The sequence below is a fragment of the Ovis canadensis genome, chromosome 17 (assembly GCF_042477335.2).
Source record: "Ovis canadensis isolate MfBH-ARS-UI-01 breed Bighorn chromosome 17, ARS-UI_OviCan_v2, whole genome shotgun sequence".
NCBI classification, from domain to species: Eukaryota; Metazoa; Chordata; class Mammalia; order Artiodactyla; family Bovidae; genus Ovis; species Ovis canadensis.
The window spans coordinates 40,359,775-40,373,702 of record NC_091261.1 but is presented as its reverse complement, the minus strand read 5'-3'; the positions used below and the strand labels follow the sequence as shown (position 1 = coordinate 40,373,702).

General features: G+C 34.3%; 1 protein-coding gene across 1 annotated transcript in view; it reads left to right on the top strand.

The window, feature by feature from the left end:
- Positions 1 to 13,928, top strand: part of HSPA4L (heat shock protein family A (Hsp70) member 4 like) — a 53,881-nt gene that overhangs the window by 10,641 nt on the left and 29,312 nt on the right. Inside the window, exons 3-9 of the mRNA XM_069557439.1 lie at positions 2,299 to 2,356; positions 4,200 to 4,340; positions 7,965 to 8,087; positions 10,799 to 10,898; positions 11,222 to 11,355; positions 13,082 to 13,326; positions 13,465 to 13,541. Coding sequence (XP_069413540.1) covers positions 2,299 to 2,356; positions 4,200 to 4,340; positions 7,965 to 8,087; positions 10,799 to 10,898; positions 11,222 to 11,355; positions 13,082 to 13,326; positions 13,465 to 13,541 — 878 coding nt within the window. The remainder of the gene's footprint in view (positions 1 to 2,298; positions 2,357 to 4,199; positions 4,341 to 7,964; positions 8,088 to 10,798; positions 10,899 to 11,221; positions 11,356 to 13,081; positions 13,327 to 13,464; positions 13,542 to 13,928) is intronic.

Sequence of the window (13,928 nt, the reverse complement as noted above, 5' to 3'; positions counted from 1 at the left end):
ACGCGTTACTTATACAGACTAGCTGCATTTCATGTGCGTAATAGCCATGTGTGTCTGGTGGCTGCCTGTTGCACTCTGAAGATGTAGTTCATCACCAAGTCCTTTGAGTTTTAGCTCCTAAAATCTCTTAATTCCTTTTCCTTTTATCTCAGCTGCCACTGTCCTGAATACTGAAGTTACAGGGTAGAGCAGCTACAAAGCAAACTATGGCCGTTTATTGGCTGTTGGGGAAACAGGACACAATTGCAGGGTTTTTAGCAGAGGACTTTCTGTCTTTAAAAGGATCACTCAGGCTGTTATATTGAGAGTAGACCGTATACCTATATACTGGTAATGTCCTTTTCCATAAAACCCTACATGTTAAAATGCTTTCATTCAAGTTTTAATTAAGAAATCACATCTTCTACTTGCTTTTTCTAAGCTTTATTATCTATAAGTGATTATTTTCTTTTTTTGCTAGTGTATGTTGATTTTCTTGATAGACTAAATTCTCCAAGCACATCGGATTGTAGCTAGTATAAACACAGTGCCTGTAAGTATTTGTTGATTGAATGAATTACAACTGAATTACAACCTGTAATTAACATTGAAACCATGGAAACATTTTCTTGAATCACAGCATGAAATGGTTTTTTGATAAAAATGGTACTCTACACGTTTATAAGCAGAATTATTAATACATTTAAATGCAGTAATAAAAACAACATATTATTCGTTTACCGTTCAGTTCAGTTGCTCAGTCATGTCCAACTCTTTGCTACCCTGTGGACTGCAATACTCCAGGCCTGTCTGTCCACACCAACTCCTGCAGTTTACTCAAACTCATGTCCGTTGAGTCGGTGATGTCATCCAACCATCTCATCCTCTGTCATCCCCTTCTCCTGCCTTCAGTCTTTCCCAGCATCAGGGTCTCTTCACATGAGTCAGTTTTTCACATCACGTGGCTAAAATATTGGAGTTTCAGCTTCAGCATCAGTCCTTCCAATGAATAGTCAGGACTGATTCCCTTTAGAATGGACTGGTTGGATCTCCTTGTAGTCCAAGGGACCCTCAAGAGTCTTCTCCAACACCACAGTTCAAAAGTATCAATTCTTTGGTGCTCAGTTTTCTTTATAGTCCCACTCTCACATCCATACATGACTACTGGAAAAACCATAGCCTTGACTAAGATGGACCCTTGTTGGCAACACAATGTCTCTGCTTTTTAATATGCTGTCTGTGTTGGTCATAACTTTTCTTCCAAGGAGCAAGCAGACTCTTTTAATTTCATGGCTGCAGTCACCATCTGCAGTGATTTTGGAGCCCCAAAAATAAAGTCTGACACTGTTTCCACTGTTTCCCCATCTATTTCCCATGAAGTGATGGGACCAGATGCCATGATCTTCGTTTTCTGAGTGTTGAGCGTTAAGCCAACTTTTTCACTGTTTCACTTTCATCAAGAGGCTCTTTAGTTCTTCGTTTTCTGCCATAAGGGTGGTGTCATCTGCATATCTGAGGTTATTGATATTTCTCCCAGCAGTCTTGATTCCAGCTTGTGCTTCATCCAGCCCAGAGTTTCTCATGATGTACTCTGCATATAAATTAAATAAGCAGGTGACAATATACAGCCTTGACATACTCCTTTTCCTATTTGGAACCAGTCTGTTGTTCCATGTCCAGTTCTGTTGCTTCCTGACCTGCATACAGATTTCTCAAGAGGCAGGTCAGGCGATCTGGTATTCCCATCTCTAAGAATTTTCCACACAGTCAAAGGCTTTGGCATAGTCAATAAAGCAGATGTTTTTCTGGAACTCTCTTGCTTTTTCAATGATCCAGTTGTTGGCAATTTGATCTCTGGTTCCAGAGATCATTTACCTATAGTCACTCACTAAATCTTCACACACCTCTCTGAGTAGGTATTATTATCAACACTGTCTTCAGCTGGGAAGCTGAGGCAAATAATGGTTAGGTAATTCCTGCAAGATTACTCGGCTGTTAAGTGGCAGAGCCAGGATTTAGATCCAAGTCATAGACTTAACTGAAATTTTTGAAAAATAATTTGGGGACCAATAAAATAATTTGGGGACCAATATATTGTTGCCAACTATTAGCACATTTTTTTAAATTCTAGCATTTATTCTGACAACTATTACTTAGGAAAGTTTAAAAATATGTAAAATTCTGATATCAATAATCTATGTTTTGAATACTACATGATTATATTCATCCTTAAATTCATTTTTGTATAAAGAGAAGCACAGTAGTAGTACATTAATATAAAAATACCTTGGAAACACTTTTTCTTTTTTCTCTGTTCAGAGCGTGTATATCTTTGGGATCAAGAACACGAGCCATTGGAAATGCAGCTAAGAGCCAGGTGAGTTGTTAATGTAGATGTTTTGACTTACAGGAAGAATTAACTTTATAATGGCAGCTAAGCTCCCAGTTTATATAATTAAAAGTGAAAAAAGAGAATAAAGAAGTTGACAGATCCTAATATCTTTGTATCTTACTAAATGTATTTTGCTTTGGATTGTAAAGTATTTCTTGAATTTTATTTTTTTAAAAATCTTAGCTGTGAGGTTAGGTTATGCTGTCAAGTGGCGTCAGGTTTTCCCTGTATGGTCACTTTTAATGAGGGATATGCTATCTAGAATACATACTTCTACAACAAGTGAATGATGTCTTTGTTAAAGAAGGTGGAAAAAAATTGGAGAAACTGGTTTTCAGAGTTAATTCTCTGTGGCTGCCACTTTACATGGAATCTGTTTTAGTATTCATATTTCTAGGCTTCTGAAATCCTTTTGCATAAAACATTCATTTTAACATTCCATGCTACAGGTTCATTTTTCTTAGACTTTGTTTATTGCCATGAACCAAATGCCCTTAACAGTTATTTTTTACATTTTAATATATACCTGAGTCTTTTCTTTATTACAAAATAACTGTTTAATGGAGCTATTTTTTTTTTCATGACTTTGTAGACATAATTGACTCATTTATCCAGGAATTGTTAAGATTTTGTAAATCAAATTGTCTCACAGTCAGTCTGAGTGTGAATGTTTTTTTCCTCCTTTTCCATTTTCATACTGCACATAACCAAATGTTTGTGCCAAAATGACCCCTTCACTAAAGGTTACTTCTCGTATTCTGGCTGATTTAAGGTATCATAGGGCTTAGAGTCTCTGAAGGAAGCAAACTATAAGTTATTTTTCCTAGAAAGCTATAGCAATCAACATAGTAATTCAGCATCCCTGTAGTTTTCATCTTATAATTGAAGGTCACTAAGAGGACAACAACTGGATCTCAGTGATATTCTGTAGTTTGAACTACATGTTCTAAATAAAGAAAAAACTACTTTGCCAAAATATAAGCTATTTACAAATGAGGACACATTAACTTAGCATGCTATATGGAAGGATTTTTAATTTACTAGCCTAGGAGAAGTTTTTAGCAGTGGAAGCAATGTAGTAATACATGATAAAGTTCACGAGGATATTTAGTGTAAAAGAAAAACAGGGTGATAAAAGACATAGTGTAAATATTAATAAAAACACAGATGAAAGTGGAAAGAAATGAAAAATACTAATTCATTAGCCTGAAAGTCTTGAAGAAAGCCAAATAAATGAGTTGTAGATAGATTTTCATTGTATTTGAGAAGTTTTGAAGTTTTGTTCTTTTTAAAAGATAGTTAATTTTGTTTTTAACATTCCAAGGGTAGGAGATAGTGGTTTTTTATCAATTTGTTCAGTTGCTCTGTTGTGTCTGACTCTTTGTGACCCCTTGGACTGCAGCACGCCAGGTTTTCCTGTCCTTATTTGTCTCCTGGAGTTTGCTCAAGCGCATGTCCATTGAGTAGATGGCATCCAACCTGCTCATCCTCTGTCGCCCCCTTCTCCTCCTGCCCTCAGTCTTTCCTAGCATCAGCGTCTTTTCCAGTGAATTGGCTCTTCAAATCAGTTGGCTAAAGTATTGGAGCTTCAGCTTTAGCATCAGTCCTTCCAATTAATATGCAGGGTTGATTTCCTTTACGATTGACTGGTTGGATATCCTTGCTGTCCAAGGAGACCTCTATCAATTAGAAACCAAAAAATTAAATGATAGTGTGTAATTCTGAGCTTATGCAGATGTATAGGATAAGGAGACTTGGTGATTCTTAAATACTAGCGTGGTTTACTTTGCATTAATTCAGTAATTATAAAAATGTTTACTGCCAACAGATAGTCACGAATGTAAGAAATACAATTCACGGTTTCAAAAAACTTCATGGGCGATCTTTTGATGATCCTATTGTGCAAACTGAAAGGATCAGGCTTCCCTATGAGCTGCAGAAGATGCCGAATGGAAGTGCAGGGGTTAAGGTAAGTTTATATTCTTGGAATGCAAGCATTTGTTCAAATTAAAGAAACCAAATGCAGTAATATTGCTTATTTTTAAATACTTTTAAAAAAATTTAACCTATTTTCCTTTAGGTGAAATATATGCATACCAAGAAACAGGCAGTTTTTGTAGTGTGCTTTAGTGAATGCACAAAAAAAATCTTATTTAGAATAATAATCTTTTTAATCCAGATACTTTTATTGTCAAGGAAAAGGTATTATTATTTGGAGAACTTTCAGAGGTGAACCATTTTTAAGGGACAAAGGCAGAGGCATATGTGATTTAGAAAAATAGGCCCAAAAGTATATTAACTGCTATTATGAGTTTGCTCTAATTTAGAAGAATCTTGTGTTAGGAATATTAAAGCAAACTCTTCTTCCAAGTAAGAGATGGATTCTAGGTTTTTACTTCTATATCCTGAGAGAGTTGTAGATTGGTTAACAAAAACTAACAGAATACCCCAAAACAGATAGATTATATGACTTAGCAGTTCTACTATTAGGTATGTGTACATAAGAGAATTAAACCACTTGTGCACACAAAAATTTGTACACTAATGTTCATAATAACATTATTTATAATAGCCAAGAAGTGGGAACAAACCAAGTGTCCACCAGCTGATGAGTATATGAACAAAACATGGTATAATTATCCAGTGGCATGTATTATTTGGCCATAAAAAGACAGTATCTAGAAAACATGCTAACTGGGGGAAAAGAAACAATATAAAAGGCCACGTATTTTGTGATTTCATTTGTGTGGCTCTCCAGAATCAATGCAAATCAGTAGACACAGAAAATAGACTTATGGATGTTAGGAATTAAGGGTATCTCTACTTCTTAATTGTTAGGAATGGGTATCTCTACTGCTGCTGCTACTAATGGGACACTCTTTTTAAAATGATGAAAATGTACTACAGTTAGTGGTAATCAGTATACAAGTTTGAACACACTAAAACCACTTAATTGTACACTTCAGAAGAATAAACTTTATGCAGTAAGATTTATATCTTAGAGCTAAAAATTTTAATAGCTGATTTTCAAATTGATACATATGTTTTTTTTCAGATCCATAAACACTGAATGTTTTTTTTAATATTCAATATTTTATTTATTTTTTTTTAATTTTAATATCTTTAATTCTTACATGCGTTCCCAAACATGAACCCCCCTCCCACCTCCCTCCCCATAACATCTCTCTGGGTCATCCCCATGCACCAGCCCCAAGCATGCTGCATCCTGCATCAGACATAGACTGGCGATTCAATTCTTACATGATAGTATACATGTTAGAATGTCATTCTCCCAAATCATCCCACCCTCTCCCTCTCCCTCTGAGTCCAAAAGTCCGTTATACACATCTGTGTCTCTTTCCCTGTCTTGCATACAGGGTCGTCATTGCCATTTCCTAAATTCCATATATATGTGTTAGTATACTGTATTGGTGTTTTTCTTTCTGGCTTACTTCACTCTGTATAATCGGCTCCAGTTTCATCCATCTCATCAGAACTGATTCAAATGAATTATTTTTTACAGCTGAGTAATACTCCATTGTGTATATGTACCACAGCTTTCTTATCCATTCATCTGCTGATGGACATCTAGGTTGTTTCCATGTCCTGGCTATTATAAACAGTGCTGCGATGAACATTGGGGTACACGTGTCTCTTTCAATTCTGGTTTCCTCGGTGTGTATGCCCAGCAGTGGGATTGCTGGGTCATAAGGTAGTTCTATTTGCAATTTTTTAAGGAATCTCCACACTGTTCTCCATAGTGGGTGTGCTAGTTTGCATTCCCACCAACAGTGTAGGAGGGTTCCCTTTTCTCCACACCCTCTCCAGCATTTATTGCTTGCAGATTTTTGGATCGCAGCCATTCTGACTGGTGTGAAGTGGTACCTCATTGTGGTTTTGATTTGCATTTCTCTAATAATGAATGATGTTGAGCATCTTTTCATGTGTTTGTTAGCCATCCATATGTCTTCTTTGGAGAAATGTCTATTTAGTTCGTTTTAAGGTGTACATATTTCCATGTTTAGAAGAGGATTCTGACTACAGGATGGATGATGAATTGTAGAAAGGAGACATGAGACTTAACAATAGTTCAAAAAAAAGACACGATAAGAAATTAAGGACAAATTGAAAATTAGGAAGTCATGTTTTAGGTGAAATTTGTGGATCAAGACATGCTGAGTAGGAAGCTGATGGGTTATGATGGCAATAAATGTAATAAAGAGTAATGTTCATGTGTCCTTTAGATATGTTAACTTCCAGTTAATGACTATGTGGAACAGTTTTATTCTAAACTACTAAAGTGTTTTATTCCTTAAAAAGAAAATTAAAAATTATGCTTTGTGAGTAGTTTGATTAAAAACAAAATAATTTTTACAGAAAGTCAAAACCTAATTTTTAAGTGATATAATTTTTATGCAGTTGTAGTGAGTGTATGTAAGCTAGTTGAAGAGGCTTTGAAAACATCAATCAACCATGCATTGAACTAAGTTTCTTCATCCTTTGAAGACTGAAGATCTTTAGCATTCAATGCCTCAAGCAGTTTATCCATTTATTTTTTCTGACATTTGTTTGAATATGCTTTGATGTTTATTTCATCTAACTTTTATATTCTTCAAAAAAATTGTGTATTGTTGTGCCTCCTATAATCAGACTAAGACACATGGTACTTGATTCATTTTCCCTTATTTTGGTGTGCTTGATTTCTTCTTGTGTTTAAATTTCATATAATTTCATGTAATTCTTGGTTTTAAACTTACCTGTAAATTGATTTGGAAACAAATGGATATCAAGTTTAGGTCTGTTTCATAGTAAATTTTATATTATTATTCATATTTACACAGTTAAATAAATACATTGTACTGCCTGAGAAGTTCTTTAAAGCTCTTCCAAAGTTTAGTGTTTTAGCATAAAATTACTTGCTCTTGGGGATACAGAGATGAAATACCTAGCCTTTTCTTCTGTAAGTTAGTTGTAGTTATTGTATGGGTTCTAAGTTAACTTTCTATTGCTTATAAATATTGTGGTTGTCATTGTGAAAGAGTTTGCTTATTTGAATAAAGCATAGTATTCCTCGGTCAAGCACTGTGAAGTTTCATTTTATGTACTTAAATTCAAACTAGTCAAACCTGTGTATGAAATTATTTTTTAAAATTAAAAAATCCCATGTATGCATCTCTAATGTTTATCCCCTGAGGCCTTGGTAATTATCCCCTGAGGCCTTGGAGTAATGTATATAAAGTTTCCTTATTTAAATAAAGATTTTTTTCCCTGTGTTCTCATTTTCTTTTCACAAAACTATATTACTAACGCTTTCATTTTAAAGAAAGATAATTTGACCTTTTTCCCTTTATTTGTTTACAAGAATAGTAAATGATAAAACTTGCTTTTGTGGGAGATGGGGATCTAGAGCAGGTAAAGACTTGATTTTTTGGTTGTAATACTATGGGTAAAGCACTGGAACTTCACAGAGATGAGATATGATGATACTAGAGCAATATTTTTGATATGTAAGTTCATTGAGTAAGGACTCTGCCTTTTTCATTAAATACTAGATGAATAAATCACTCATTAAATATTTCCACTTTGGCTTCAGGTGCGATACCTAGAAGAAGAAAGACCTTTTGCAATTGAGCAGGTTACTGGGATGCTATTGGCTAAGCTTAAAGAGACTTCAGAAAATGCTTTGAAGAAACCAGTGGCTGACTGTGTGATTTCAGTAAGTTTTACCTCAGTACTGAACACTCTTGAATCATGTTTTCCAGTGTATTAATGTTATATGGAAATGTTTTTCTTCCCTTATCTAGTAAATAACCTCCAGTTTTTTCTTTTATGTTAAAAATTTTTTTCATTTGGTGAAGTTCAGGATTGAGTTTCCCATAAAGTTAATTGTGATAATCAGCTAATCTTTAAAAACAAAACAAAAAAAAAAACTAATGTATGTGATTAGTTGGTGATTGCTATACCTGCCACTTACCCTTAAGAATCTTTCTAGGTGGCGCTTAAACATCCCAACTCCAGGGAACCTTAACACTTAACATCAAAGGTTGAAAATGACCAGCTGGAAATTTGAGATTGTGTATATTCTGTATCCGGAAGAAAAGATCCTTTTTTAGAAATGATAAATTAGATGTATTTAATGTGTATACTTCTATATATATGCATATGTATACAAGTTTTGACATATGAATATACCTGTGAAACATCATCACAGTCAGTATAATAAACATGTTTATCACCCCTCAAAAATCAACTTAAGCTTTAAAGGTAAAAATAGTTTGAATATAAGGTAAAAAACATGGTGCTTTGATATACATGATGAAAATGATCACTATAGTCAAACAAATTAATATATCTATCTCCTATAGTTACCTTTTTTTGTGTTTGTGTGGCAAGAGTACCTGAGATCTACTTTCTTAGCAAATTTCAGCATATATACAGTATTATTAACTGTAACCATGCTATACATTAGATTTCTAAAAGTTATTCTACATAAATAAAATTTTGTACACTTTGAGCATTGACTTCTGATTTCCCCCACTTCCCTATCCCTGATAACTACCATTTTATTCTATCCTATGAATTTGACTTCTTCAGATTCCACATATAGGTTAGATCATGCAGTATTTTTCAGAAAGAAAAGATCTTTCTTTTAAGGATTCTTAACATTTAATCATTTACCCTGTCTTTTATCTCTTGAGATCCCGCTAGATATTGACAACTAGATTTTAAGTTATATGTTGTCACCTAAATGTGAATATATTTAGTACTGTTAAACTTGGCTACAGAAGTTCCCTCACATCATCAGAAGAATAAAATATTATGACTCTTCAGTGAATTTAGTAATTATGTCAGAAATTAGTATCAGAATATGGCAGTGAATTTCTTGGCCATTATTAACTTTGTAATTAGTGCAATAAGCCCATGTGAGCTATACAAGGGGAATTTTTTTCTGTTTTATGTACTGTCATATCCCTCATGGCTAAAAAAGCACCTGGTACATAAGTTCTCAGTGAATATTAAGTGAACCATAGCTTATAATATACATTTTTATCAGAAGGATAGTACCAAAATCAGGATATACAGACTTGTCAAAATTCAAGTTCTTTTAGCGTTATTATCTATTAAATGAAATTTCTAAATTCAGAAAGCAGTTAGCTTGAAATTGGAAGAGCCCCAAGTCATTTTGTACATGAATGTACTCAGTTTTTTATAAATCTGTAGACTAAAGAAGAGTGCTTCTTACTTTGATAATACTAAGTATATGTAATCTTAATTATGTTTTAAATTATGAGTTTATTTTTAATAGAAACATAACCTAATGTTTTTTGGTGATTTATAAAGAAACATGCTCATCGTAAGCCCCCTGCAATATAGTTTCCCCTCCTTTTGGAATATAACCATTGTAAACATTTGGGAGTGTATTCTTCTAGTAGTATATACACACAAAAAAATGAAATTATGCTATACGTGCACCCCCTTTTTTTAATGTAATAAAGATACTATTCCATGACAGTTCAGATCGATCTGATTCTAACATCCACATCAGATTTCTTTATGTGGATATAACATATTTACCAATCTCATTTTAACAGACTCTTGGTTGTTAATGTTTCATTATTAAATATAAACAAATATGTATTTTTATAGACGAGACCAACATGAGATGGATTTAGATGAACATATTTTTGAAATTCTACAGTATTACTCTATTTTACTAATTGCTTTAAATTTGTGTTCATACTTCAGGTAAAACTTTTGATACAGCAATTGACAACCTTAAAAAAAAAAAATAAGGCAGGGGGGGCGCTTCCCTGGTGGCTCAGATAGTAAAGAATCTGCCTGCAGTGTGGGAGATCTGGGTTCAGTCCCTGTGTTGGGAAGATCCCCTGGAGGAGGGCATGACAACCCACTCCAGTATTCTTGCCTGGAGAATCCCCGTGGTCAGAGGAGCCTGGCAGGGAACAGTCCATGGGGTCACAGAGAATTGGACACAACTGAAGTACTCTTGCCTGGAAAATCCCATGGACAGAGGAGCATGGTAGGCTGCAGTCCATGGGGTCTCGAAGAGTCCGACACGACTGAGCGACTTCACTTTCACTTTTTACTTTCATGCATTGGAGAAGGAAATGGCAACCCACTTCAGTGTTCTTGCCTGGAGAATCCCAGGGATGGGGGAGCCTGGTGGGCTGCTGTCTATGGGGTCGCACAGAGTTGGACATGACTGAGGCGGCTTAGCAGCAGCAGAGCGACTAAGCACAACCTAAAAAACAAAACAAAACAGTATTTTTTCTCATTTATTTAATTAGAACACCATTTATTACTTTGCGTAAGTTTTGGTGTAATTATTTTCATTTTCAGTTGGTGAAATGTTTAAGTAAAATGTATTACAATGAACTAATACACTTGATTATTGTTTCACAATACCAGATTCCTAGCTTTTTCACTGATGCTGAGAGAAGATCTGTGATGGCTGCAGCCCAGGTTGCAGGTTTAAATTGTTTAAGGTTAATGAATGAAACTACTGCAGGTGAGCAGTTTGCAATTTGAAAATCACTGTCATTAAAATATTATAGTTTTTTTCCAATTCGTACAAGGCATTTATTTTTAATAACTCTGTTCTGTCCTGATATCTTATAAGCTTATCATTTTGGAGTACAGCATTTTGGCAGAGATTAAACATGTCTTACATTGACTCAAGTCATTAACATTATAGGGTAGAAAAAATAAAATATTAACCAAATTGCGAAAAGTTATTTTACTTTGAAGCTAACTAAAAGGTAGTATCAACATGACTTATTTATTGTTTTCCAAGCGATTGCTTTACTAATCTCATTCTTTGTTCTTGCATAGTTGCACTAGCATATGGAATTTATAAACAGGATCTTCCTCCATTAGATGAGAAACCAAGAAATGTAATATTTATTGATATGGGACATTCTGCCTATCAGGTCTCGGTTTGTGCTTTTAACAAAGGAAAACTTAAAGTAAGTAAAGAAATGATTTGCTATATTTAATTCTAATGGTTAAGAGCATATTAGAGTAAATGGAGAACTGTAATGCATGGGTTTAAACCCTGGTTCTGCCACTTAAAAACTATGATCTTGAGCAGATTATGTAACCTCGCCAAATCTCAGGCTCCTCACCTGAGGATATTATCAGTATCTCATAGAATTTTTGAGGATGAAATGAATTAAAGTTTATAAGATGCTTGGAATACCACATTGTAGTTATTATGTGTTAGCTATTTTTTATTAGTGTTGAGATGTTTGTCACCTATCAGGGAGCATAAATTACATATTTATAAATGTACATAGGAAACATCTTCTAAAATGATTACCATTGTCTTTAGAAACCTTTCTATCCAGGAATCCCAACAAAATTTTCTACAATGTGGTGTTACTTACCTCTCCATGCTTATCTTTTTATAGCCTTTGGTTTTATATTCATTTTTACATTAATTATCTTACCCAGACTTACATACACTCTCTGTCCCTGTTACACACATGTATAGAATTTGCTCAGAAGATTAAATGCTTTGGGCTACCCAGAACCTTTTAGAGCCTTTTGTGTTGAAGTTTATATTACTATATTAACATCCTTGTAATCATAAAATTAAAGGGAAGTTACTCATAGTGAATATAGGAGTCTGTTCATTGATTCTCCATGTTAATCTGTGGGATAACATCCCCCTCAGACTATGTTCACATCCAACTGTGATGTTTACCACTATTCCACCACCCATCCTTATGAAAAAGGCTGAAACACACCAACATGGAACTCTACTTTCTGGCAATGACTATTATAACTAGTTATTTTTACCCTCTGCCACAGGGAGATAGACTAGATGTCTTGGTTCTATGGTTTCAAGAGCTATATCATTGAAGTGTGTGACTTTTCTGCTCCTTTTCTATTAGACTGCTTAGTTGAGGCCAGTTGTTCAACAAGCGTATTAAATTCTTGTCTCTCCTCTTCATTTTTTTCTTAAATTTTCTTTTATGGTTCCTTACATGCTCTTTTGTTCCTTCTATATGTTTATAAAAATAGTCTGGCTTTTTAGGGGAGTGGGGGCAGTAATTCTTGATTTGTAAATTTGTAAAACATTTTTCTAGAACTTTTTTAAAAGCACTTTTTATTTTGTGTTTGTATTGGAGTATAGCCAATTAACAGTGTTGTGATAGTTTCGGGTGAACACTGAAGGGACTCAGCCATACATAAACATTTATCATTTCTCCCTCAAACTCCCCTCCCATCCAGGCCACCGCGTAACAAACACTGAGCAGAGTTCCATGTTTGATCAATTAAAATATTTTATATTTAATCTTTGGATTGGCTCCTCTTGGCTGTTTTGTGTTTGGTTACATACTTAGGACTCTTTCTTTGCTCTCTTAAACTTGGTTTTTGGCCCATCTGTTCAATGCTGTTGTAGAACCAAAGGATGTGAGATAATGAACTTTTAGTCACTGCAACTCAACTTTTCAGAATTAAAGTTACTCTCTCACATAGGTATATAGGTCTATAAAGTAGATAATTCTGAATGGATAAATATGTTGGCTAAATATGATAATTAATATAAGTGATTCCAAATTTGGCACACCTGTGATTTTTGACAAGTTCTTTGGTTTTAAGTTTAAAAGGTTTTTTCAGGGAGGTTTAGTTTTAGAAAGCATGTAATATTTCTGAAACTTCAGTTCTGGTTTTTCAATTAAACAGGTCTTGGCTACTACCTTTGATCCATATTTGGGTGGCAGGAACTTTGATGAGGTTTTAGTAGACTACTTCTGTGAAGAGTTCAAGACAAAATATAAGATAAATGTGAAAGAAAACTCTCGGGCCTTGTTGCGTTTATATCAGGAATGTGAAAAACTAAAGAAGCTAATGAGTGCAAATGCATCAGATCTTCCACTGAACATTGAGTGTTTCATGAATGACCTTGATGTTTCTAGTAAAATGAACAGGTACCATGTATGTTTTCAATTGAAAAGTATTTCCTCATTTTATGTTTGGATCATGTCTAGTTTTTTTCATTCTGTTTTCAGAAGATATGCTCAATTTTTATACCTCCAAATAATGACTTCTGTTTCATTTTCCCACAGGGCTCAATTTGAACAATTATGTGCTTCCCTCTTAGCCAGAGTTGAACCACCGTTAAAAGCAGTAATGGAACAAGCTAGTAAGTGAAAGTTCCTGAACTAACCATCAAAACTGTACCATGGTGTTACTGTAACGGGGTAGAAATTTGTAAAAGCAATAAAAAAGTCATGTGTGTTCTTTTTTTAAGATTAGTATTTCTTATTTTAGAGAAGGCGTTTATAACTCATTCTTTATTCATAAGACAAGGGCCACTAGACATCAGAGTTTATGAGAACTTGTCCTGGCCCATACTGTTTACATCATGAAACTAATGCTTGTTATTTGAAGGTATTTTTATAAGTAAGTTTTTAAAGATTGATCAGAAGTAGAACTGAGAACATGACTGCTTTTTGTTAAGGTTTTTCATGACCAATTAAAAACTAGTTCCTATGGGAATTTGTGAGGTAGAAGTTAGAAAAAATGAAGG